This window comes from Centroberyx gerrardi, chromosome 20, assembly GCF_048128805.1.
Source record: "Centroberyx gerrardi isolate f3 chromosome 20, fCenGer3.hap1.cur.20231027, whole genome shotgun sequence".
Classification (NCBI taxonomy): Eukaryota; Metazoa; Chordata; class Actinopteri; order Beryciformes; family Berycidae; genus Centroberyx; species Centroberyx gerrardi.
Window position 1 is genome coordinate 16,068,223 of NC_136016.1, and position 22,186 is coordinate 16,090,408.

Below are 22,186 nucleotides of genomic sequence, written 5' to 3' on the forward strand. Positions count from 1 at the left end.
ATAGAAACACTAATTTCATGAAATACAATGAAAACAGATTGGACAGCTGCGTTAACCATTTTGAAAGCATCGATCTTAGTTGGGATAAAGCTGCCAAATTGAGAAAAACTGTCAAGAGGAACATACTGCCCAATCCCCAAATTAACTACAGACTCTTCTAATCGATCAATTCTTTCATTGCTCATCAGTCTTATTCATATCGTCCGCCAGGCTTCCTCCTTATAACTGTGTGGCAAGTACAACATAGTGGGTTGAGACTGCATAGTTTAGTAAGAGGGAAAATCAAATGACATCCATCATCACCTGACTGTTTCCAAAGAATGACGATCTAGATTGAAGAACACTTAAAAAAACCCAACTTGAAATTCAAACCGTTTCCTCGTGGGTCAATCAAGCCACCTACCAAAGTGGCAGGTTTGCAGTTAAAAATGTATTACATCTTCAATGGCTACCGATGAAGCACAGAGAAACATATAAGAACTTATTTACAGAATTTTATTTCAAGATTTCTCTCATTATTTTAGAAGTTTGGACATCTTCCTGGTTGCAGGTTATCAGAGAAGAAAGTGCCACAATGAAATCATAAATGAAGTAAGAAAGGTGAGGCATACTATCCATGCAATGTTATATAGTAATGACAAAAAGATCATCAAGCCAATGCTGTGATGAAAGTTGTAAGGATACTAGGGTGCTTCTCTCTTTTAATGGGTAACGCATATGATACACAAATAAGTAAAGCCACACAAACTTCTTTTCAGACAAATAAAACTGACCACCTGGTAAAGCATGTTAGAAAATATTTACACTATTCAGGATGACTTGATTTACATTTCCAGGAAATTAAACAGGCTTAAAAGTGGAGACGTCACTTGTCCAATAAAATGCACAATGTAATTAAAATCTGTAGAAGTCCATACCAAGAGATCGACAACCAAACGGCAAAAAATGTAGATGTGTGAAGCGTCTCATCTCCTCTGTTTGGGGATGACAACATTTCCACTGGTTGCAATGGGGATCAGGAGCTTGCGATACTCCATAGGGAGATATTTCTCAATCAGCACTTGAACCGGCACCTTGTCATTCACATAACCCTGTCTGGAGAGTGTGAAAACACACAAAGCAAGTTAACTGTAATGAAAAATGTCAGGTGTTTTTTGTATTTGTATCATTTGCAATGTTTGTGCCCTGATAGACCATCATTGCAAATCCAGTCTTCTACATTAACTTAGGTGTGTAAATTAAGTTTGAATTAAAAGAATGTTGCATGTAGAATGCATTGTTAAATGGGAATATCATGATATTCACGCATTCACGTTATTTCAGTGACCTAGGACCTGCCAATCAGTATTTGTGACCATTTACTAATCGCAACATAAATAAAAGTTAGAAAGCAGAGAAAGAAGCATCAATGTAATTTTAGATTGTGGAGTCACTCGATTTACTGTAAATAGAGGATTGGCTTTATGGCCTCATACAATGTACTGTATGTTTGAAGTTTTGAAAAGTTTGTTTTTAAAACAGTAAATCCCTCTTGGTACTCCTCTTTTTCTCCCCCAATACCCCCATTTCCAACTGCTTTTTAAAGGAATTGTACATCAGTGTGTGAGCAACTCTGTGCTTTACAGGTTCCTTGTTCTGGCTATAGGGGATAGAGATGAATGATCACAAATGCAAACTGAATGAAAAAACATATGAAATAAAAAGCATATGAAAAACATCCTTGAACACTGAAATTCAATGATTATCCACTTAAACTGCACACATACACAAACACCTACCTTTTCAACAGAAGTTCAACATCCTCAACATCAATGGTTTTCCTCTTTGCATGTGTAGCATACGCCTCCAAGTCCTCCGCCAGTCGGTCAAAGAACTTATCCATTCTGTTAACCAATGACATTACATCAGTATTCTCCACAATACAATGAAGCAGGTGAATAAACGTAGTGAAATCCATGACATCTTCACCGTGTTACAGTGCAAAACGAAAAAAGCATCCCCATGTCAACACAGATTTTATTCTATTGTGGAAACCCAGTGTGTACATAGCACTGTGCCATGGGTTGGTAGTTACAAATGATATCAATCCAGGAGGCTGCTATCTTTATGGACAATCAATGGAACAGAGCATTCAGTGTAAATCCTGTTGATAGATAGAAAGTTTTCTAACTAGCCAAGTTATGTAATTAATTCACTACTTTTCAGTTAGTCAAGTGGTTCAACTGCAAATATAAACTTGTTGTTTAACTAGGTAAGAAATGTTTAGTCTCTCAACACCTCTATAGACATAGTTGCTTACATCTCTTTCAGGACAGGGTACACATCAGGAGAGACCTTTGTCTTGGCAAAGTGCTTGAACACGCCCATAAGGTAGCTCTTGGGAAGGCCTGGTTCCTTCTTGGCTGGCCTTGTCTTCACTGCGGTCACTCTCTTAGGTTTAGCTGGAGCTAAACTTTCAGCTGCAGCACTGGTGGCATAAACAGTTAAAGTACCATGACCTAATTGTTATATTGTTTTCCACAGAAACAAATTACATCTGACATTCTCCACCATGTGTACAACATATTTTATCACCCTGGGACCGAGTCAAACCATTTCAAAGGGTATTGTTAAATGTCAAAAAATGCAGGGTCGTCAGTAAGCAACAAGCCAGTTTATCCTCAATTCCTAAGAAGATGATATTTTGAGAGTACAAGGTTTGCATGTTCCAGTGCAACATGGAGTGTGACTTGCCTGGCCTGAATATTTTTAAGATTAGTAGGTGAAGTCAGAGGATCACGGGGGGAAAAAATCCTTTTCTCTCTGACAAATGCAGGAGTCTTCATGGAGAGCTCTAAAGAATTTAGAAAATAGAATAATCAGTCATTCCATTCTTTTCCCATAACAAAAAAAAAATTGTATGGAAGAAAGACTGACCTTCACTCTGATCACTATCTCCCTCATCCTCCCACTCCTCTTCCTGGTCTGCAGGGCCCTGAGCGGCATCCTGTTCAGGAGAAGTACCACTGAGGTGAACGCTGTCCTCCGCATCATCGGCCAGAAGAAGAATGGAGTTCTCTTTTTCAATACCAGGGCTGGCCTCTGCTCTACTAGCGTCTTCCTGGGCATTTCCTTGGGGTGAGGATGAGGCCGAGTCAGGGATCCCAACTTCAGGCGGACTGCTCTCACTGCTTCCCATGTCCAGGCTGGTGTGGAAATCACCATCGCTGTGTCTTTTGGACTCTACACGCAAAGAAATAACTTAGTTGTTAAATAAGAAATCTCACTTTTAATACGTTGCCATGCACTTGGGATAGCTTATGTCACTTTTGTTTCACTTTTTTGTGTCATGTTGCCTAATAGTCAGCTGACAATGACAAATACAGTGAGAGATAATATTTGTTGACATGCTTACCAGCCTCTGTGGCTCTGGGTCCTGTAAGAGGCATGAGTCCAGCCTCAGAGCGATGAGCCCTTCGACTGATGTGCTCCACATCATGAGGCTGCTCAACGTCTTCGGCTTCCTGCTTCCCATCATCCTCTTTTTCAGTCTGAGATTCAAAAAGCTCCTCAGTTTGTGGTTCAGTGGCCACACCATCCTCTTCAATTTGAGACTCAGCCGCACCTTCCTCTTCCTCAGATTGAGACTTAGCCGCAGCATCCTCCTCATCAGTTTGAGATTCAGTTGCACCTTCCTGTTCTTCAGATTGAGAATTGGCCGCAGCATCCTCCTCATCAGTTTGAGATTCAGCCGCACCCTCCTCTTCCTCAGACTGAGACTTGGCCACAGCACCCTCTTCCTCAGTTTGAGATTCAGCCGCACCCTCCTCTTCCTCAGATTGAGACTTGGTCGCAGTGTCCTCCTCATCAGTTTGAGATTCAGCTGCACCCTCCTCTTCCTCAGACTGAGACTTGGCCGCAACACCCTCTTCATCAGTTTGAGAATCAGCCGCAGGCTCCTCTTCCTCAGATTGAGAATCAGCCGCAGGCTCCTCTTCCTCAGATTGAGATTCAGCCACAGGCTCCTCTTCAGTTGGAAATCCAGCAGCCGATTCCTCTCTAACCAACTGTCTCTGCTCCACTTCCTCCACCTCTCTCATATCTCTCTGAATCTGAGACGCCATGACCGTGGGTTTGTCCTGCATTGCAACGATGGAAAAGTTGGAATCCATGGCATCAGGCTGGGCATAGAGGGCTGTGTTATGGTTGATGATGTCAGTGGTGATATCAGGTTCGCTGAGGTTGCTCAGGTGCAGGGTGAAACCCTCAGACGGGGCCGTCACATCGTGAGCCCACTCCACCGCCCCTGAGAGAGAGCGAGCAGGGGGAAAACCATAGAGGAAAAACTAAGAATGTTAGTGATGAAATCAAAGACAGCCAACCCAATTGTTTCAACACATCCTACACTGTTTGTTCCTCCCAATCTGTAATGTGATACACTACCCCATCCCACCTGCTCTGTAATGTAGCTGAGCTGGAATTTAAAATCTACAATTACAGACAGGTCAGGAAGCAGCAGGGTATTTCTTTAGCATTGTCTATTCATAAGACAAATCTTCATTTTAAAAGCAAGTAATCGGTGCTCCCAGTGACTTGTATACCTTTAAACACAGAACAAAAAGGGAAAAGATAAAGAAAAGAGGAAGAACTTCATTCTACTAAGTAGTTCACTTACCAGGATCACTACCCATCTGCCTTCTATGCACACCAGCGCCAAATTCTTCCACGCTGATTATTCGGCGGTTAGGAACCTTTCTTTGAAGACCCCTTTTCTCAGTTCGAACGTCCACAAAGGGCGTTTTCAGACTTAGTGTGGCAGAACTGCAAAACAAATTGGATAGGCTGTACACCATCATATTCACTTTCTGACATTGTGAACAGCCAATGATCTAATTGTTGTAAAATCAGAAAAAAAAAAAAAAGCTTTTCCAAGTAAAGACATTCACAGCAGATCAGCCATACATGAATTTCAAGAGTCACTGAAGAGCCAAATGCTTGATCAGAGACAATTAAAAGACAATGCAGTCAAGTAAGAAACCCCAATAAGCCATTTACCTTGACAAACTGGACGACAGTGAGGAAAGGTCATCCGCTGATTCTTCACCCTCCTTTTCAACATCTGCAAGCAGAAGCACCCAAAGGCTAGTCAACAAAACACACATGATGACTGTTCACTGAAACAGCCTTCATTTTACTAAACACCATTTGTCTGTGAACCTTTTGAACCCAAAACATCTGTGTGGCTGTGTGAGCTCTCTGAAAACACTCCAGCCCAACTGTAAATGTATGAATTTACAATAACAACAAAAAACATTCTTAGGGTCCTGTACACACCTATTCCAGAGTCCAATCACATCAGTAGTGGCTTTAACCTTACCATTGCCGTGTTTAAGCCGTTTCTCAAACGCGGTTACATTCAGGCTCCGACGTGGTCTCTTCCTGCTCAGTCCTTTTACAGTGCTGGCCGGGTTGGCTACAGTTACATCAGGCAGATCCAGCCCTGACAGCCCAGCGCTAGAAGTCAAGCAAATATAAACCTGTTAAACATGGACCAAATAATTTAGCCATTATGACCAGTTGCATGCAAACAGACAATATTGCCGCAAAGACTGTAGGTAGAGGTGGATATTGCTATGGCCTAACAGTACTACAAAATCTCCTACTACCTTTATTACAATTTCATAGATAGATAGATAGATAGATAGATAGCTTTTCCCACCATCCTGAGCATGGCATCCCTGTCACACACATAGCCTACCTAGAACTGTTGCTGCTCATGCTGGAGTTGGCTGAAGGCAGCTGTGGCTTCTTCGACACAACTTTCTCCTGAACCAAGAGGGACGTCTCAGGCTCTGAACCACATGAGAAAGAGGCACGGTTAAAGGACAACAACTAAAAACAAAACAAAAAAAAACAGCTACAGGACTTGAGAATACATGCAGGCCAAGCCCAAGCACACCTGTACGCAAGATGTTCCTGAGTAGGTGCCTTGGAGTGACGCCATCATCACACAGGAGCGAGGCTGTTGCTGGGGTAAGCGTGTTTGTCTTTCTGGACACAACTGAGATGGTCTTTCTCTTACTTTGGGGCAGGGATATCCTGGAAGCACTCTGGAAGGGAGGTGGATGGTTGGACATTAAGAAACTCAACAAATTCACCAATTGCAAGCTTATCACTCAGCACTCAGCTTATCTTCCTGACCTCGCGGATCTTATGTTTCAGGCTCTTCCTTAGGATCTGTTGTGGGGTTTGGGCACCAGCATCCTTCCTACTCAGTCTGTTGCTGCGCCGAACACTGCTGGAGCTTTGTGTTTGGGAGGAACTAAAGAGAAATTAGATTTCATACTTTACTAAACAGTGGACAATCAATCACTGAGTGATGTGTAAGTAGCTGAAACAGATCCTACTATGGCTATACTTGGCATAAAACATCCACCTCACTCTGTGTGAGGACTAATATTAGGTCAGACTAACATGTACAAGGAATGCATTTTGTATAATGTTTGCTCACTGAGTTTAATTAAAGCTGAGAAATACCTGTGTAATATAAATAACGTGTCAGCACAACTCATGATGAGAGACGTTAATGTTAACTTAGTTACATGTCAAGCAACTAGCTAAAGTAGCACAGTGTAACGCTGCTTAGTGTTTCCTTAGTTACCAAGCCCTGCAACGCTAACGTTAAGCAAACACAATTTGACACAATGCTATTGGTTAGTTTCTTTCCCAATATTATGGAGGTAAACGTGCAACGGAATTACCTGCGGGTAACAGGAGTCCTAGGTAGCTCGGTGTGGAGTACATTTTTCAGCAGGATCCGAGCAGACAAGTCTTCCGTAGAATCCATCTGGAAGCCGAGCTAAAACAGTCAGCTGGGTTAGCTAATGTTAGCAAACTGTCACATTAACATTAACTGTTTTAGATGAGCTAAGTTCGCACCGGGGGTGTTACGGCTCTTTCTAAACGAGGATTTTGCCGAAGATGTCAAACAAACAAAGCTGAACTGAGGACAAAAATGTTTATTGCAGAGATAAACATTGCTTACCTAACTGTTGACTATCTAATGCTGTTTAGTTTCACTCAGCTGTCCCGCCTTACGTTCAAGTGAAATCTCGCGATGTCTTCTTCTTCTTCGTCGTCGTCGTTGACTTCTGTTTTATTGGCGGATTGTAGCCATTTGTGGAGCACTACTGCCACCAACTGAAGAGACATGGATGTGATCTAGACCTTTCAACTGGTCCAGTCTTGTAGAAAACTAAGTATGGTATTAAACACCACACTTCCTCATTGATGAATATATATTCATATTAATTCCTTTGTGTTTCAATTTTTCATACAGTTTTTGTCTCTCACATGAATATTGCATAGTTCCACCGTCTCATGACAATAGTCACATTCTCCAGTTGGATGTTAAAGAGGAATTTAATTATGTGTGAACTAGAAATGTAGGCTACCAACAATGCACTCCTCTTTTCAGCTTCTTCCTAAAGACCTGCCATTGAATTTGATATGGGCTAGAGGTCTGCCTTTGCTCTCCTTATCCCATAACTCCTGCCACTGTTTCATAACCCGATGCCAGATTAATGTTTTTGTTTCTGCTTTACTAATAGCAATTTCTAAATCACTTAATGTTTTCTTAGAAAGTTCATTAACCCCCTAAATTCTCCCAACCCCTATGTGAGCAGGCACCCATGAAAATGAAACATCAATACAGTTTGCTTATTCGAAGCAATGTATGGAATATTTCAAATATCTTCCCTGCATCTTTATGAAAAAGATTTTACACTCATCAAAGCTGCACCAGAATCTGAACAAATCACCTGTTTCAGTGGTTGTACCTTACTGTATCCATTGCAAAGCAGGGTGAATTGCCATCATTTCTACAGTACAGTACTTTTTTTACTCACCCTAACATTTAATTCAGGTACACTGAATTCACAGCCGACATGTGTTTGTGTCTTTCGATCCATCAGTTGGTATATATGGATTATAATAAGTTTCCAAAATACTTTAACAGAATCTTTTAATATCTTGATATGCACTTGAATCATTTCTATGTTGTACTATCAGAAAAGTGCTGATATAATGTGATGTACTTTAGTCTCTATATAAGATTTTGTGGAAGCGAGGCGGATGCGAACTCAAACAGTGCAACAAAAAAATACAAGTGACAGAGAGAGGCAACATTGAAATAGTTTTAAATGGCAATGTTCATTAAATAATTTACAACACAGTGAAATAAATCAATTACTAAAACAGGTGGTTGCCTGTTTTATTCTTACAGACAACTGTCGTAGATAAATGCATGACCCCTTTCCCCTTCTTTAAGTGCTATGGGTTTATTTGGCAAAAAGTGCACAGGCTCCACAAACTGAACACAATGTCGGTGGGAGAGAGATGCCACAGACACCCCGACTTAGAAATCAGGCCTGTCTTTCTTCAGCTTGGAGTAGTCCATGTTGACTGTGAAGAGCTGGAAATGCGCGCACACACACACACACACACACACACACACAGTCAATATGAGAGGGGAATATGAACTTTGAGGCAAGATAACATAGAAAAGATATGGTTTATCTCTTATAGAAATAGGCCGGTGCTTTAAATCTAATAAAGCTGACATGTTTTCTTATCATTATCAACAATATCAAAACAATTGGAAATGATCAGATGAGCATTATGCAACGTGTGCAGAGATGTTCTTTGTACTTTGTACTGATGATCGGCTGGCAGGTTGTTCCAGGGCTCAGGGTTGTTCTTGCGATCCCATCTGGGGACAAGAAAAGAAGGGAGCTCCATCATAACTTGCCACAACGGCACATGACTTAACCCCTCCATGACTATTCACAGACATAGACAAACCACTTGTCTATCTTTTTATACTTTCTCAGATGTCAGAGACTTACGACACATCAGGGTTTTTCAGGGCCAGCCGGGACAAGTACATCATGCTCATGGCTGCCCCGCCACCGATGAAGATGAAGAGGGGGATCAGCTGCAGGGCGAGAAACAAGACAAATGAACCATGGGGCAGGTAGTGATAGCAACTGTGAGATTATTTGTACAGTTGGCTCAAACTAACCAGTGGCAAAATCACCAGGATGTGAAAATGACAGTTTCCTAACATTAATGTTTCCATATAGCCTAGCCTACAGTAAGTATCATATAACAATCATGGGCTAAAGGTATATGCCTTTATGGCTGACACTCCTGGCTTGAAATGGCCGGTTCAGCAGCAAAACAAATTGTTTAAGCTTAATCATGCAAGCCAATCATGCCAAAGTGAGAATGGTGTGTGACTTGTATAGCATATCACATGACTTTTCAATATATATGCCACAGTCTTGAGATAAATTTCCATATATAGGCTATATAGCCTATCATGGCTTATTTGTTAAAATATTATGGCAAGAATAGCTCAGTAAATACTAACATGCTTCATCTAAAGAGACAACACTGACATCCAGGGTCTTCTAGGGGTTTGATCATATTCACACCAGACTCTTCAGATAGAAAGAAAACACCACCACAGCCCCCTGGTCTGTTAATATGGACGCTGCCGTAAAGCGAGTTCTTTCACCCCGTCGCCCTTGATAAGCAGTGCCCATGTCTAGCATGCTATAGATTGGTCTGGCCTAGAGTTACGCCAGTGCGGAGGCATACTGTACTGTATACGTGCTGGGGTGACCTACAGCAATGGCTGGTGGTATTTTCCTCTTATAGGCATGCACATGTGGTGCGTGTTTTTTTTCTTGGTCGAGTTGATCTCGCCCTTCAGCCACTAATAAGACAATTGCAATATCGATTCCTTTATCAATCATCGTCCTTTATTGGATCAGGTGACACACTAGCCAATAACTTTGAATGCTGTTCCTCACGAAAAAGAGACAAAGTAGCCTAACCCTATAATAAAGTTTAGAGGGATACTATAGAAATGTCAGAGCAAACCTATAAGTAGTCTATTATTAAATATTAAAATAATATTATAGTGATATCATAGGAGTCAAATATCATGCAAGTGCGATAACGTCACTAAAACTCACTATTGAGCACTAGAAACACTATAAGTCCATATAGGAAGACTATATATTTTCCGTTATGGATTTAGATCATAGGGGGGAAAAAGGAGAGTTTTAGATGGTCGTGTATTTCTCGGGGCAGCTGCGCTTGTTACTGCCTGTGCCAATTTCATCCGACACCTGTTCATCTGTGGCGGACTGGATCTAATTAGGGGACTATTTGAAATGTTTGCAGTCGCACATTTGCATATAAAGAGCGATGGCAAAATAAAATATTTACCCTCTAATCCTTAGCAATTCCAATGTAACCTTAATATAGGCGCATAATTGGAGGCTGTCATCCACAATTGTTGCTTCAACAGTGGAGAACCAATGTCTTGTTGAGTAAATCACTTCGCCTTCCTTATAGCATACGGTAATAACACTACAGTTAATCAATTAAGGACACTGATTTTTGCAAACGCGCGCGCGTAACCGGTGGCGCGCTCACCCACTGCCTGTAAAAGCACGTTTCAATGTCACCGGGTTGTTCACAGATCATCAAACAGTAACGGTGTTCAAACTTACGGCTGGGTGGTTTTTGAGCTGCTTGGCGACGACCCCTAGCATGGCGGATAATCCTCTCGCTGATAATATCTGTTAAAAGTGAATATCTGCGGACCGGTGCGCGCGCGTCTGCGGACCACCGGGGGGATCTCACTGTTCCTGCACACCAAACACCACCTCCTCTACTGTCAGCCAATCCCACAATGCAACGACAACAGCTGTATGCCAATGCCTGTACATTTCAAGCCATACATGTCCTACTGTATATCATGTAGCTACAGCCTATCAAGTCCAGTTCTTTAAGTTCCAAAGTAAACAAACCAACACCCTCCCATCACTGTTCGTGAAAGTCCACAAGGTGAAATGTTTGAGTCTGTACTGTTCCAATTTCTCCATTGACTTCCATAGTAAAATTGGACCGAAAAAACCCAGTGAAATTGATATTTTTTGACAATAGAGATTGGAAAGGGATGATTTAGACTATAATGTCACCCATGAATGAACCATGTATCCCATACTGTGCTGATGGAGAGTCCAGCCTACACCCTAAAATCCCATCGAGTCCCACTAAGATCTAGTGAAGGGACCTATAGCCTCAGCTTTTATTAGCAACAAAGAGAAATTACAAAATAAAGTTTGAAAGGAGAACATTGTTCAGAACTGCTAAATATAATCTGACACCTGAGAAACAGATAAGGGATGTTGAGCCAATTTTTACTAGTGTGGCAATTTAGCTCCAATGAAGAAGAAGGGTCGAATACTGATGCAAACTTGATTTCTTGACTTCTGTAATTTTAATTTTGGACTTTTCCACAAATTGCTACATTTAAAAAGAACTTTGATAGAACAGAGTGCTTTATTCATAAGTTTGACTAAAAAATAAAATGTGCAAGAAGTCAAGGGGTCTGAATACTTCAGCAAGGACCTTCGATAAATACTAATCTGGGTACCTTTATATCAATAAATACTAATCTGGGTACATGTGAGTAGGCAGGGAGGAAACAATGTACATTTTGTACACCCTGCATATCTGCTATAAACTTGTTTTCATTTTTCCCCTCAAGTTCTAGTGGTTGAAATAAGTTGCTGTATGCATTATTACTTTACTCCTGCTATGACCCAATTTACCAAAATCAAATCAATCTTTGAACTACTACACACTACTGTAAACATCTGAAAGCAAGGCGCGGCATGAAGAGTTATGGAATCAAATTCAATAAATCAGAGACAACGTATTCTCAATAATATATTTATGTGGACAAAACACAGAACCTGAGATAACAGCTTTTTCCCAGCATCCGCACAGATTCAGAAAACATTGACTCAAACTGAGGCTCGTTTGGAATAAGACAATGTTTCAATCTATCTCACCAAGGTACTAAAACTAGGGAGTGGGTTAGTCAAAAGATCACAGACCAATCACATACACACACACACAAAATTTGTTTCAAAGACAACAACCCCAGGACAAATTATTCTCTACGGCTGTAGGGAAAAAAACAAAAACAAAAGACATTCTCCACATAAAATCCTCTCCTGGAAGTGCATAAAAATCCACCCGATACTATTTTCTTGGTACACCTGCCTCAACTCTACTGACAGAGCACAAAACTAAAAGTAACATCAGAACAGAATTTTTTTTTTTAGCTTATGTTGCAGATAATTGAAAAGATGTAGAAAATACACATAACTACTCTTAAATTTACAATGAAGTACAAAAGTCAATATAAAAATAAGAAATGCGACTCAAAAGTAGCAGTTCAATTTGTGCAAACATGTCTACTAGAAATAAAACTATTTGAACATCATTTAGTCAGCTTGGTGGAGGAAAAAAAGGACACCTTCTGAGAAATGCTAAACATTAAGGATGACGATTCTACACCACTAAAACTGGTTAGGTAGTCAACTCGGTTGTGAAACCTCACAAAACTATACACATACAAACAAGCACACACCTAGAAGAGAGACCTTGTCCATTAACATATGTACAAATTACCTTTTTTTGCAAGTAAACAAGTACATCACAACAAAGATATCAAATACTGTACAATCTTTAAGCAGGAATGCATGAGCTGCAAACTTAAGGTATTCTTGTTACCCAAGTCCAACAACTGGAAAATTCCCTTAAGATTTCAAGAACCCAAATGTGATTTCACTGAGCATCATTTACCACTCAGTACAACAAAATAAAAATAAAAAAAAAGTACCAACTGATTTGTCATGCTTTGTACTTAAACACCGCCAAGGGTGCAAGGTTAGGCAAGGTAAACCCCATTGCATTTTTGTATTTCAAGAAATGTTAGAATTCGCTTTGTAACCACTTAGAAATTCAGGAAACTATTTCAGTTGAAATGTAGATAAATATCTTTGAATACTAAAAAGCAACCAGATTTCTCCAAGAGGGGTTTTGCCTCTTATTCCGGAGAACGACACTCTGACTCCCAACTCTCTGTACAGAAATGACAGGTCTGGACTGCGGTCTACCACGAGTACCACTCTCCAGAGTTACAAAACCACAATCAACATGTGAAGTGAGTCTGTCTTGGCGTCTTTGAAAACACAAAAATCAAAACAAACAGCTGTGCAGCAAGTGAGGGGGTCAGTCATCCACAAATGTGCATCCCCGACAAATCATATAGCATCATTACACTCTGACACAATAACAGTAGAGTAGTCCTGTCATAACACACACACCCATCTCTCTCTTACACCATCATGTTTGGCCAACAATACTTCTTTGGATTACAAAATAACAAAAAATCTTTCATTCAGAAATGTTACGATGCCTGGAAAACCCAAACAAGTAGATTATAAAGCATGTCCTTTGGATTGCATATGAAGAGGACATTAATTCCCCTTCCAATACTACCTTCTTTTTTTTTCTTTTTTTTTCAGGTTTTTTTACCCATCTAAAAAAAATGGAAGCAAAATCATACGGTCATTTCCTAAAATAAATGCAAGCTCAACAAGGAAATCCATCCCAGACCACTAGAGCTTTCTAACTTGCAGCCAACTGTAGGCAAGGTTATGGTAAAAAGGTCTGACTGCTGCTGTACGTTTCAAATAAGTATATCAAACAAATTATTAACAGTTCCAGAAACAGCAACAGCCAGAAAAAAAGAAACATGAACTGGAATGAACATGTCTCTAAGGAAAAAAAAAGCTGTGATGAAAATGAAGCGAATTTGGAAAGTGCCATCAGAATATAGGCTGCGGGTCTGGTGTTACTACTGGCACACGGTTTTAAGAAATATTAACCAAAGGGCTGTGACTAGTGACTTGTTTAATATGGTTTGGTTCGCCAATTATTCCTCGTTTTTTCTATTGCTTTGTTCTCAATTTTTAATGCCTTTGATCATATCAGGAGAAACGGAGATATCTCCATGATGCATATTATTTCCAAAGAAAAAGGAGTCTGCAGCTGCTTTCTGTAATCAGAAAGCGAGGCCCTCCCCAGAGCCTTCTCCCATGGCAGAGGCAGCAGGAGAATCCGGAGGAGGACCCAGGCTGCCGGAGGAGGCCGTGCCGGGGCTTGAGCAGCCGCTCGCTGGGGAGACAGCCAGGCTGCGGAACAACAGGTCCATGGAGGGCAGCAGGGGCTTGAGGAGGCTGACGGGGCAGAAGGCTGAGCCCCCATGGGGGGTAAAGTTTACCTTGTTGGGGTCTGGGCAGGAGGAGATCAAGGCTGGCTTGGGGTGGGGTGGAGCACTAGACCGAGAGAAGGAGAGAGACAAGAGGGAGGTTGTTAGAAATCTAATGACTGATTAGTCATTCCTTAGTCTACCTCAGATTTCATGATTACTAAATGTGTGTGGACTTGAAGCGCCTCCCCACCAAGATAAGTTACAGAATCACAAGAACGAAAATGTAAAAATGGTCTCATAATACGAAAATTAATGAACCGTAATTTCATATGACATTCAGTGAATCAAGTGAAACAGGAGGTGGGGCTCACAAGACTGAAACAGGCAGTAGTTTCTAACAGTAGTTTGAAATAGCATGGTGGAAAGTACGGGTGGAGGTCGGGGTGGTGGATGGGCATATACACTTGCCTCCAACTCCCAACAAACCATGTTTAATTCTCAACTCGTGGACTTCTGCCATGAGCAAACTTCTCATTTTAAGCAGAAGATTTTCTTATTTACCTATGACCAAAACCTTACCCTAACTTTAACCAAATAGTATTAGTTGCCTAATCTTAATCAAAGTTGTTTCAGCACAGTTCTAGGTAATAATAATGTGGCTGCCTACGCGTAAGTATAGTATGAATCAAGGGTGTATAACTTTTCATTGAATGAGAATATGTTGAAAAACAAACTATACTAAATATTCACCACCAGAGGGCATCCATACATCAACTTAATCTGAATTTAAACAGTAGGTTTGTCCATTTCAGCTCACTTTAGACTTCTCTTCTTATACCATGCAATGTTGCAGCAAACCCTTAATTCAATATTTCCCCATGGAGAGCTGACTGGGCTACTTGAAGTTACTGAATAGGCGTGGTGTGGAGCATACATGAGGGTACAGTCTGTCTTGATTCTGTTCAGATGTGCTTTTGTGGTGTGCATCAATAAACCTACCTGGTCTCCTCCCACACGCGGACCTTTTCACAGCCCTCTGGGGGCTCTCTCTGGAAGCAGCAACTTTTGTTGGGCCGTGGGGAAGAGGAGAGCAGCAGAGGGAGGGAGAGGTCAGCCTCACTATGGGAGGAGAATGGAGACAGCAGGCAGATCTCCGCACTCTCTATCAAACCTGAGAATGGAAAATATGAGAAGAAAAAAAACAAAAACATTCAGCCCACATAACCAATGATTCCACCTGCATTTTCTCAAGATGAATAAAGTACACAGCTGCATGAAGACATTAGCAATGCATTTACATTTGAGGTTTTTATTTTATGTAAATTTTAAGCTTACAAGATTTGAAGAAATGTGCAGACACTACTTACCGAAACAGGAAATTAGCACAAAAAAAAAAAAAAAAAAACATTAAAAATGGCATTTATTCAAATTTGGCCATATGGAAAGTCCAAAATGTCACTGGGAAAAAGGACAGGCATATAGCCCATTGTCTAAGCATAGCAACAGTATAGGTGTAATATTATTCCTTGGTCACTGAGCAAGGAACAGCACTGCTAGCTTTGACTGTTATGCAAGTGTGACTGCACTTAGTTTATTACAAGCTGACTGAAATGTAATCTTCAAGGGTAAAATAACTTGTCCAGTTACAGTAGCATCAACACGCACTACATCATACATACAGCAGCACTGCAGCTGCTTTGTAATCTCAAGTAAGCACATCAAAGCACAAGTTTAAATTTGAAATGGGTCTAAGAAAACTCAAACAAGCAAATTATATTTTTAACCAAAAATAAAATATCAGCTTTCTCAGAAAACTAAACCCAAGTTCGATTTCAAATTTTAGCTGAGAAGATGACCTTCACCACTACAATTTCTTTCTTGATTAAAATTACATATGACTTCCAGCTGATTTTACTTTAGGGTTAAGATTTTATTCCCAACATTTGAAGTGAATAGAGATGATCATGTAAGAGAAACACACAGGCAATTGAGTAACACTGAATTCTATGAACATAAATTCTGCTATTCTCAGCTCTCTATTTCTCAGGAAATAAATGACAAAGTTCTTATTAGACTGTGGGGAAATAAAGAGGAATGAATGTGAGCTCATCTGAACATTTGTACACTTTTTCCTGAAACCATGTGTCACCTCCCTTCCATCCTGTGTATCATAGACATGATTGAGACACTAAAATCCCTTGGTAACACTGAAGGTGGGATGCTTATGGCCACGCAAGATGTGGAGTCTCTGTACACCAATATACCCCACATAACGGGTCTAGAAGCCATTGCCTATTACCTGGATCAAAGACCCCCAGACACTGTTCCCATCATTGAACTCACAGATACAGTCCTCACTTGGAACTTTCTCCATGTTCAAGGACGATATATATACAGTCCAAGATCTGGGAAAGCTATAGGCAGCATATTAACTCCAGAGTATAACAACCTCTACATGGGAATATTTAAGAAAGAGATGGTTCATCATCCCAGAAACCCTTTCCTACACAAGATGATTCGCTGGAAAAGATTCAGGGTAGTTAACACTGTCCTTAGTCCTATGATGCACACAAATTTCATTTCTTGAACATCCTCATCACGAGGAGAGACAACGGTTTTGACACAGGAACATGTGACAGGAACTCCCAAGTACGTGCACGGCCTCTAGATATTGGAACAATTATCCTGATGAAATACAACTAGCAATCTATCTACTTTTAAGACCCAACTGAAAACTCATTTTGATAAATGCAGAATTCCACTGACAAATTGATACTGCTCTCATCATGCTATACTACCTACTATTACTGAATTTTGCTGCGCAGACCATCACAAACCAGCAGTATCAGCTGTCCTTTTGGCTTCAATTTAATGCTATACTTACCAGTCCAACTGTTGAGTGGACTTTCTATACTATTTTTTGTATGCGTTTTATTATAGTAATGTGGCATAATCCTGGGCCATTTCTGTTCTGCTGAGCGAGCCTCGCAAAGCTAGCAGCAAAGCCTTGACTACTCATGTAGCCGATGGTTTTGTTAATGATTGTTTTGTTTCTTTTATTTTATAGAATTGACTCAAGAAAATTAGGTTTGTCTTACTAAAAACTGAATATAAATCTGGATCTAGTGGGAGCGCTTCCCCCAGTTTTGATTTAACTTTTGGCATGTAGAAACCAGGCTTGTATGTCACCCTGAACATAACACCGAAAATAAAAACACGGGATAGATGCAAGACTGTGTCTAAAAGTAAATTTTTTCCCCCATTAACAAGTTAAATGAATAGGCTGTGTTGAGTCATGCTGAAAAACTGACCTTGGTCCAAGTCCACAGGTAGGTCTTCAGACTCAGGGGGGGAGGTGGAGAGGCAGGTGGGAGAGGAGCAGGGCGAGGAGGAGGTGGACGAGGATGAGGAGCAGGTGATAGACAGGGGAGTGGTGGAGGGGTCGCTCTGGGAGCCACTGCTGCAGCTCTGAGGAGGGACTGGAGCCCTGTGGCCATCTGGAACCTCAAAGAGCTGACAAGAGAGGAAACCGTTCACCCAGTGTAGCGAATAATAAAGCTACTACTATTTAAAGTGATACTTCGGTTAAAAATGTATTATAGATGCCTGTAAAAGGAGTACAAAAAGTTCATGGGGCAATCTGGAGACGAAGCGTCTACTACCCGCATGTTTTAAAATAATTGAACAATTCCTGAACTTTTTTCACAGGTGTGTGTGCTGTGTGATGAGTGGCTGACAGTTACCCTGTGCTGGTGGTGCGGCGGCTGGCAGATGAACATGCCCTCCAGCTCCTGGTTGAGGCCCTCCACGCTGCAGCGCAGACGAGGGGCCAGTCGGGACAGGGGGGCGAGGGGGATGGAAACCGGCTGGGTCTGAGGACACACAAACAGGTTAAAAGAATTGTAGGCAGCTACCCTTGAGAAACAAGTTTCAACAAATAATTAGACACGAAACACATTCTGAAGCCTTCCAATGTAAACCTATTCAGTGCACAAAGCACATTCTTCATGAGTGAGCTATTAAAGCAACCTGCGCCAGAGATGGCACTGTAACTCAGGAAGTTGCAAAACCATTATTAAAACTGACGTCTGGCAAGTCTGCATATCCTTAAAGCTAACAAATACCGTCCCAGTTTTGCTTCATATGCTTGGAAGTATTTCTCAAGTGCAAATCTGGTTTATTAACTTCCTTGTCAGTTTGTTATGTTACCGCACTTGGGTCTGGGAACTGCTTCAAGCCAGTGAAGGGTGGCACTACACAACAAAACGGTGCTAAACAGCTGTGGCCAGAAGCAGAAGTGTGAATTTGTTCTGAAAAGCAGAAGCGACATGAGAAGTGACATGAGATATGGTCGCCTTCCTGTTGCCTCAGGGGCTTATTTGATTCGCTTCCTGTGATGGGCTGCACTATTTGGTTATTGATTGTGGTGAATTTATCATTTCACCTGTTGTTCGTCTCTGCTGAACAGCTGTCATGAGGTGGGCTGATACTAGTGGCACAGTGATATCTCAGAGACAGATTTGGTTGTGTTTTGCATGATCATGGTGTTAAAATGCATCACACGGCATAAAGTCGGGTACCTTGCATTAATAAGAACCATTCAGCTCCAACTCATCAAGTTATTAGTCACAACACACAATCAATTCATACGCATGCATGTATCAAAGTAATGACTCAAGAATGAGAGTGTATGCAAGTGGCGAGGAGAGGGCAGATACCTGTGTAGTTCCTGGGCTATAGCTCCCTTGAGGATAGCTACGCTGGCTGTCTTTGTCGTGGCCCCCTGAGACACCAGGTTTGGTGCGCTGCTGCAGCTGCTGCTTCAGCTTGGCTATCTGTGATGAGCAGAGGTTACTGTCAGTCAGCACACGCATGCACACACACGTACAGAGGAAGTCTCACACTCAAACTGCAATGCGTCACAAACTTTACAACCAGGTTCCTTTAGAAGCCTTTTGTGATTTTTTTTTATTTATTTTTTTTAAAGTTGTGATAAATCTCATGATGTGACCGCACAGATAAAAGAACAGATGTGATGTGGAATGAGGTTCTAGTGAAAGCTGTCAAAAAGGGAAGTTTCTTCAGGGATGAGATAATTTGGTCTGTTGCAGTCTGTTGCTCAATGTTTTCAAAATACCTGACACAGGCGGATAGGCCTTCGTCAAGCCCTTGCCCTCTCTTTGATACCACACAAAAACCCAGTTCAGCTGAATCCAGTCCTGGTCAACCTGGTAGTTACAAACACACATGTTGAGCAATGTTGACATGGTGATTCACCTCTCGTAGATGCTCTGCGCTGCCCCATGACGCAGAACGTTTGTGTCCACTACCACTTCTCATGCTCTGGGTTTCGTCTGCCCACGAGTCTGGGGTCTGGAGAGGGAAAACAGCACAATATGGTCAGCAGCCATAAGCACTATATGCCTTTCAATTGAGATCACATGTGGCTGATTAATCAGTGTACATTTTTGAAGCTTAACCCTGAACCTGCATTATGATCATGCTGAAATTTAAGACTGGGAGCTCTATGAGGAACTAGGGACTAGGCCACAGATTACATCAGGTCTGCACACATATTGGATATGAGAATAGTTGCACTCTGTGCTGAAAGGCTGCTCTGCAGCCACATCACATCATCCACACCCACAGACTGCTTCTTTGCACTTGTAAAAAGAATGAAAGAGCAGGAGAAACAGAAAAACAGAGAGAGGGGGAGGATGTGGGCAACCAGAGAGCAGTGGCGACTGCCTGCACAGAGCAGAGAGGATGGGTGCAGCCAAAACGGCCTCGTCAGCTGACTTCAGGGCCGGTTCACATGGCTGTGGTTCACACTCTGTAACAGCTACCCAAACACCAGACACTCCCTCCCTCCAGCTCCCCTCAGGTTCTTTCTCTGCTAAACCTGCATACTAATCTGTTCTACCATAAGCCGCCCAAACATAACACTACCTCACCATTGCACAGACACAACAACGATTTAAAAAAAAGTTAGGTTTAGCTATGCTTACTATGAATATATCAAAGCAATGCATTCCATTCATTTTTCTTTTTGACAAACAGCCTCGATTAAACTTTGCCAGCCTTAATCCGTAAAGACCAAGGGACATTCCTCATTTGGAGCCGACCTGGGTGGACTTGTCCTCCAGAGACAGGCTGTCCTGGCCCTCTGCTTCTTTAGGCCAGTGTCCCTGCAGGTAGGGCCCGATGATGGCGTCCAGAGACACTGTCCGCCTCATGCCAGGGCTCAACTGGTGCGGCTTGGTCTTCCCTGCTGTCAGTAGGAGACAACTTTTCATTTTACATGCGACAACAGATGGGCTTAAACAGTCTCCGTCAGTTATGGCACAGAGTGGCAGGCATTTGGTGATGCAGTTTATCTCCGAATGCAAATGTATTGGTTGAATTACATTAAATGTGTGCAGCATCCTTTCCCTATCTTTGCAAAATGATAAATAGGAAGGGAAAATAAAGAAAGGCATGTTTTATCAAATGACTAGTCTGGCAAATGCCTTCTCTTTGCTGACATATGACAATGTTTTGCTGCCCGTGTATCTGGTTTGCAAGATTTTATTTATTCCACATTACCCAATTTGTGAACATTTCTGTCCTTATAATGAATTATGCATCTATTTATGAAGTGACATAAATGTATAAAGTGATAGAAATGAGTGTGCAGCTGTAAACCTCGTACCTGACTTGCCATCTCTCCAGTTTGGTCGAGCTTTGCTGGCCAGCTGATAGGGAATGGTTGCCTTGAGGGGCTGCGGACCCAGTGTTGCTCCCCGGGTCTGTCCAACTCCACTTCGGCCGGACATCTTCCCCAACAACAGCCTGGGACAACTTAGCGCTGGACCAGCTGAAAAATGGCAAGGGATATCCTGCTTGATAGAAAACTGGGGGCGCTCTTTGGAAAGACTAGTGGTGGTTTGGCTACCAGCTGCAACTCGTCTTCTTTCACCGGTGATGACTATTCAAAACAGTCAAAAAAATCCAGTTTTTAGTCATATAAATACCATTTCCAACTGAATATACCCCTATCAACTCCTAGCTAACTGAGCAAAGAAACGTTACTGATAGCTTGCGAGCCAGTTTCGACCGGTGATCATTCTTTTTTTTTTTTTTTTTTCTGGCTTGTGCGAGTTAGCAGCCTAGCAAGCAAAGTTTCTTTGTGAGGATATTGAGATATTTCACCCTGTTGTCGAACAAGGAAGCAGCTCCAGCCTCACAAACTCAATTAACTTCAAGTCCTACGTCTTCTGAGCAAACCTGGAAGCACATTTCATTGTAGTTACTCGGAGCGGAGCGTATTTTGGTGGCCCAGAAAGTTGCGAGGTGGTCACAGTTTCTACTCCCTGCGCTCTTGATTTACGCAAACTCCAAACACTTCCACCAGCACCACCACGCTGGTGTGGATTTAATTATACGGGGTGGGTCCAGTTTTGAATCTCAGTTTGGATTGGTTAGTGGAATCGATCACGTCGATCCCATTGGGCGATTCACCATCAATCCATCAAAACTTGGACGATGAAAATGGATGTCACCGCCCCTAATTCATATGTCATATTAATTGATTTGGACTACTAATTTGGCATTGAAATAAGTTTTTCTGATCAGCTTTTGAAATAACTAAATATACATATGATGAATAATTGTGAGTTTCAACATTGGCAATAGATGGAAGAGTCCTATTTTTTTTGTCCTGAAGCCTATACACCAACAACTGAGCCCCCATTAATTGATGTTTGAAGCTATTTTACCCTTTTGAGTCTACTTTAATGGCTTATCCTGCTCCTGCTACCTGTGTATTTCATTCTTTCATTCATTCCTCATCACGTTCATCACATTCATTCATACGCTAATTCTTTCATCATGCTATCTTGGTGGGTATTGAATCATCCCAGCTGGGTGTGTGTGCACTGTTTGGGTGGACTGTCTGTGAGGTGTATCTCCACAGCGGGCTGATTTTGGGTGGTGTGTGTGCATGTGCGAGTGTGTATTGTGGGAGATAAATGTCCTGACGCTGTGTAAAAGGGAGTGCCAATGGTGGGACAGGAGAAG

The 22,186-nt window shown here is 41.7% G+C and overlaps 3 protein-coding genes across 4 annotated transcripts; all 3 read right to left on the minus strand.

Annotated features, from left to right (window-relative positions):
- Nucleotides 1–651: 651 nt before the first annotated feature.
- Nucleotides 652–7,047, minus strand: cenpt (centromere protein T). Its single transcript, XM_071911613.2, has 13 exons — nucleotides 6,741–7,047; nucleotides 6,181–6,301; nucleotides 5,939–6,089; nucleotides 5,738–5,831; nucleotides 5,357–5,493; nucleotides 5,035–5,098; nucleotides 4,655–4,800; nucleotides 3,395–4,285; nucleotides 2,917–3,222; nucleotides 2,734–2,833; nucleotides 2,300–2,467; nucleotides 1,779–1,883; nucleotides 652–1,095 (listed from the first exon to the last, which is right to left on the minus strand). Exons 1-13 carry the CDS (start codon nucleotides 6,824–6,826, stop codon nucleotides 966–968), a joined length of 2,499 nt encoding a protein of 832 aa, XP_071767714.2. The 5' UTR covers nucleotides 6,827–7,047; the 3' UTR covers nucleotides 652–965.
- Nucleotides 7,048–8,275: 1,228 nt separating this feature from the next.
- Nucleotides 8,276–10,627, minus strand: ndufa4b (NDUFA4 mitochondrial complex associated b). The gene is made up of 4 exons (XM_071911614.2): nucleotides 10,566–10,627; nucleotides 8,886–8,974; nucleotides 8,689–8,749; nucleotides 8,276–8,452 (listed from the first exon to the last, which is right to left on the minus strand). The coding sequence occupies exons 1-4, from the start codon at nucleotides 10,605–10,607 to the stop codon at nucleotides 8,396–8,398; spliced, it is 249 nt and encodes an 82-aa protein (XP_071767715.1). The 5' UTR covers nucleotides 10,608–10,627; the 3' UTR covers nucleotides 8,276–8,395.
- A 1,150-nt stretch (nucleotides 10,628–11,777) lies between these two features.
- LOC139921392 (protein FAM117A-like) lies at nucleotides 11,778–21,467 on the minus strand. 2 transcript variants are annotated; one of them, XM_071911611.2, is made up of 8 exons: nucleotides 20,820–21,467; nucleotides 20,254–20,396; nucleotides 19,406–19,501; nucleotides 18,847–18,963; nucleotides 17,872–18,000; nucleotides 17,440–17,641; nucleotides 15,128–15,299; nucleotides 11,778–14,252 (listed from the first exon to the last, which is right to left on the minus strand). In XM_071911611.2, the coding sequence occupies exons 1-8, from the start codon at nucleotides 20,941–20,943 to the stop codon at nucleotides 13,979–13,981; spliced, it is 1,257 nt and encodes a 418-aa protein (XP_071767712.1). In that variant the 5' UTR covers nucleotides 20,944–21,467; the 3' UTR covers nucleotides 11,778–13,978. The 2 variants fall into 2 exon arrangements, with proteins under 2 accessions (XP_071767712.1, XP_071767711.1); XM_071911610.2 differs by having other exon boundaries at nucleotides 20,254–20,399.
- Nucleotides 21,468–22,186: the final 719 nt, after the last annotated feature.

Coding starts and splice junctions, on each gene's coding strand:
- cenpt (XM_071911613.2), bottom strand. CDS start 6,826: ATGGATTCTACGGAAGACTTGTCTGCTCGGATCCTGCTGAAAAATGTA. Junction 6,302..6,740: donor AGGACTCCTGTTACCCGCAG/GTAATTCCGTTG, acceptor ATTTCTCTTTAG/TTCCTCCCAAACACAAAGCT. Junction 3,223..3,394: donor ACCCAGAGCCACAGAGGCTG/GTAAGCATGTCA, acceptor CTTTGCGTGTAG/AGTCCAAAAGACACAGCGAT.
- ndufa4b (XM_071911614.2), bottom strand. CDS start 10,607: ATGCTAGGGGTCGTCGCCAAGCAGCTCAAAAACCACCCAGCC. Junction 8,750..8,885: donor CTGAAAAACCCTGATGTGTC/GTAAGTCTCTGA, acceptor TCTTGTCCCCAG/ATGGGATCGCAAGAACAACC. Junction 8,453..8,688: donor CAGCCGATCATCAGTACAAA/GTACAAAGAACA, acceptor GCGCATTTCCAG/CTCTTCACAGTCAACATGGA.
- LOC139921392 (XM_071911610.2), bottom strand. CDS start 20,943: ATGTCCGGCCGAAGTGGAGTTGGACAGACCCGGGGAGCAACACTGGGT. Junction 18,964..19,405: donor GCGCAGAGCATCTACGAGAG/GTGAATCACCAT, acceptor TGCTCATCACAG/ATAGCCAAGCTGAAGCAGCA. Junction 18,001..18,846: donor ATAGCCCAGGAACTACACAG/GTATCTGCCCTC, acceptor GTGTGTCCTCAG/ACCCAGCCGGTTTCCATCCC.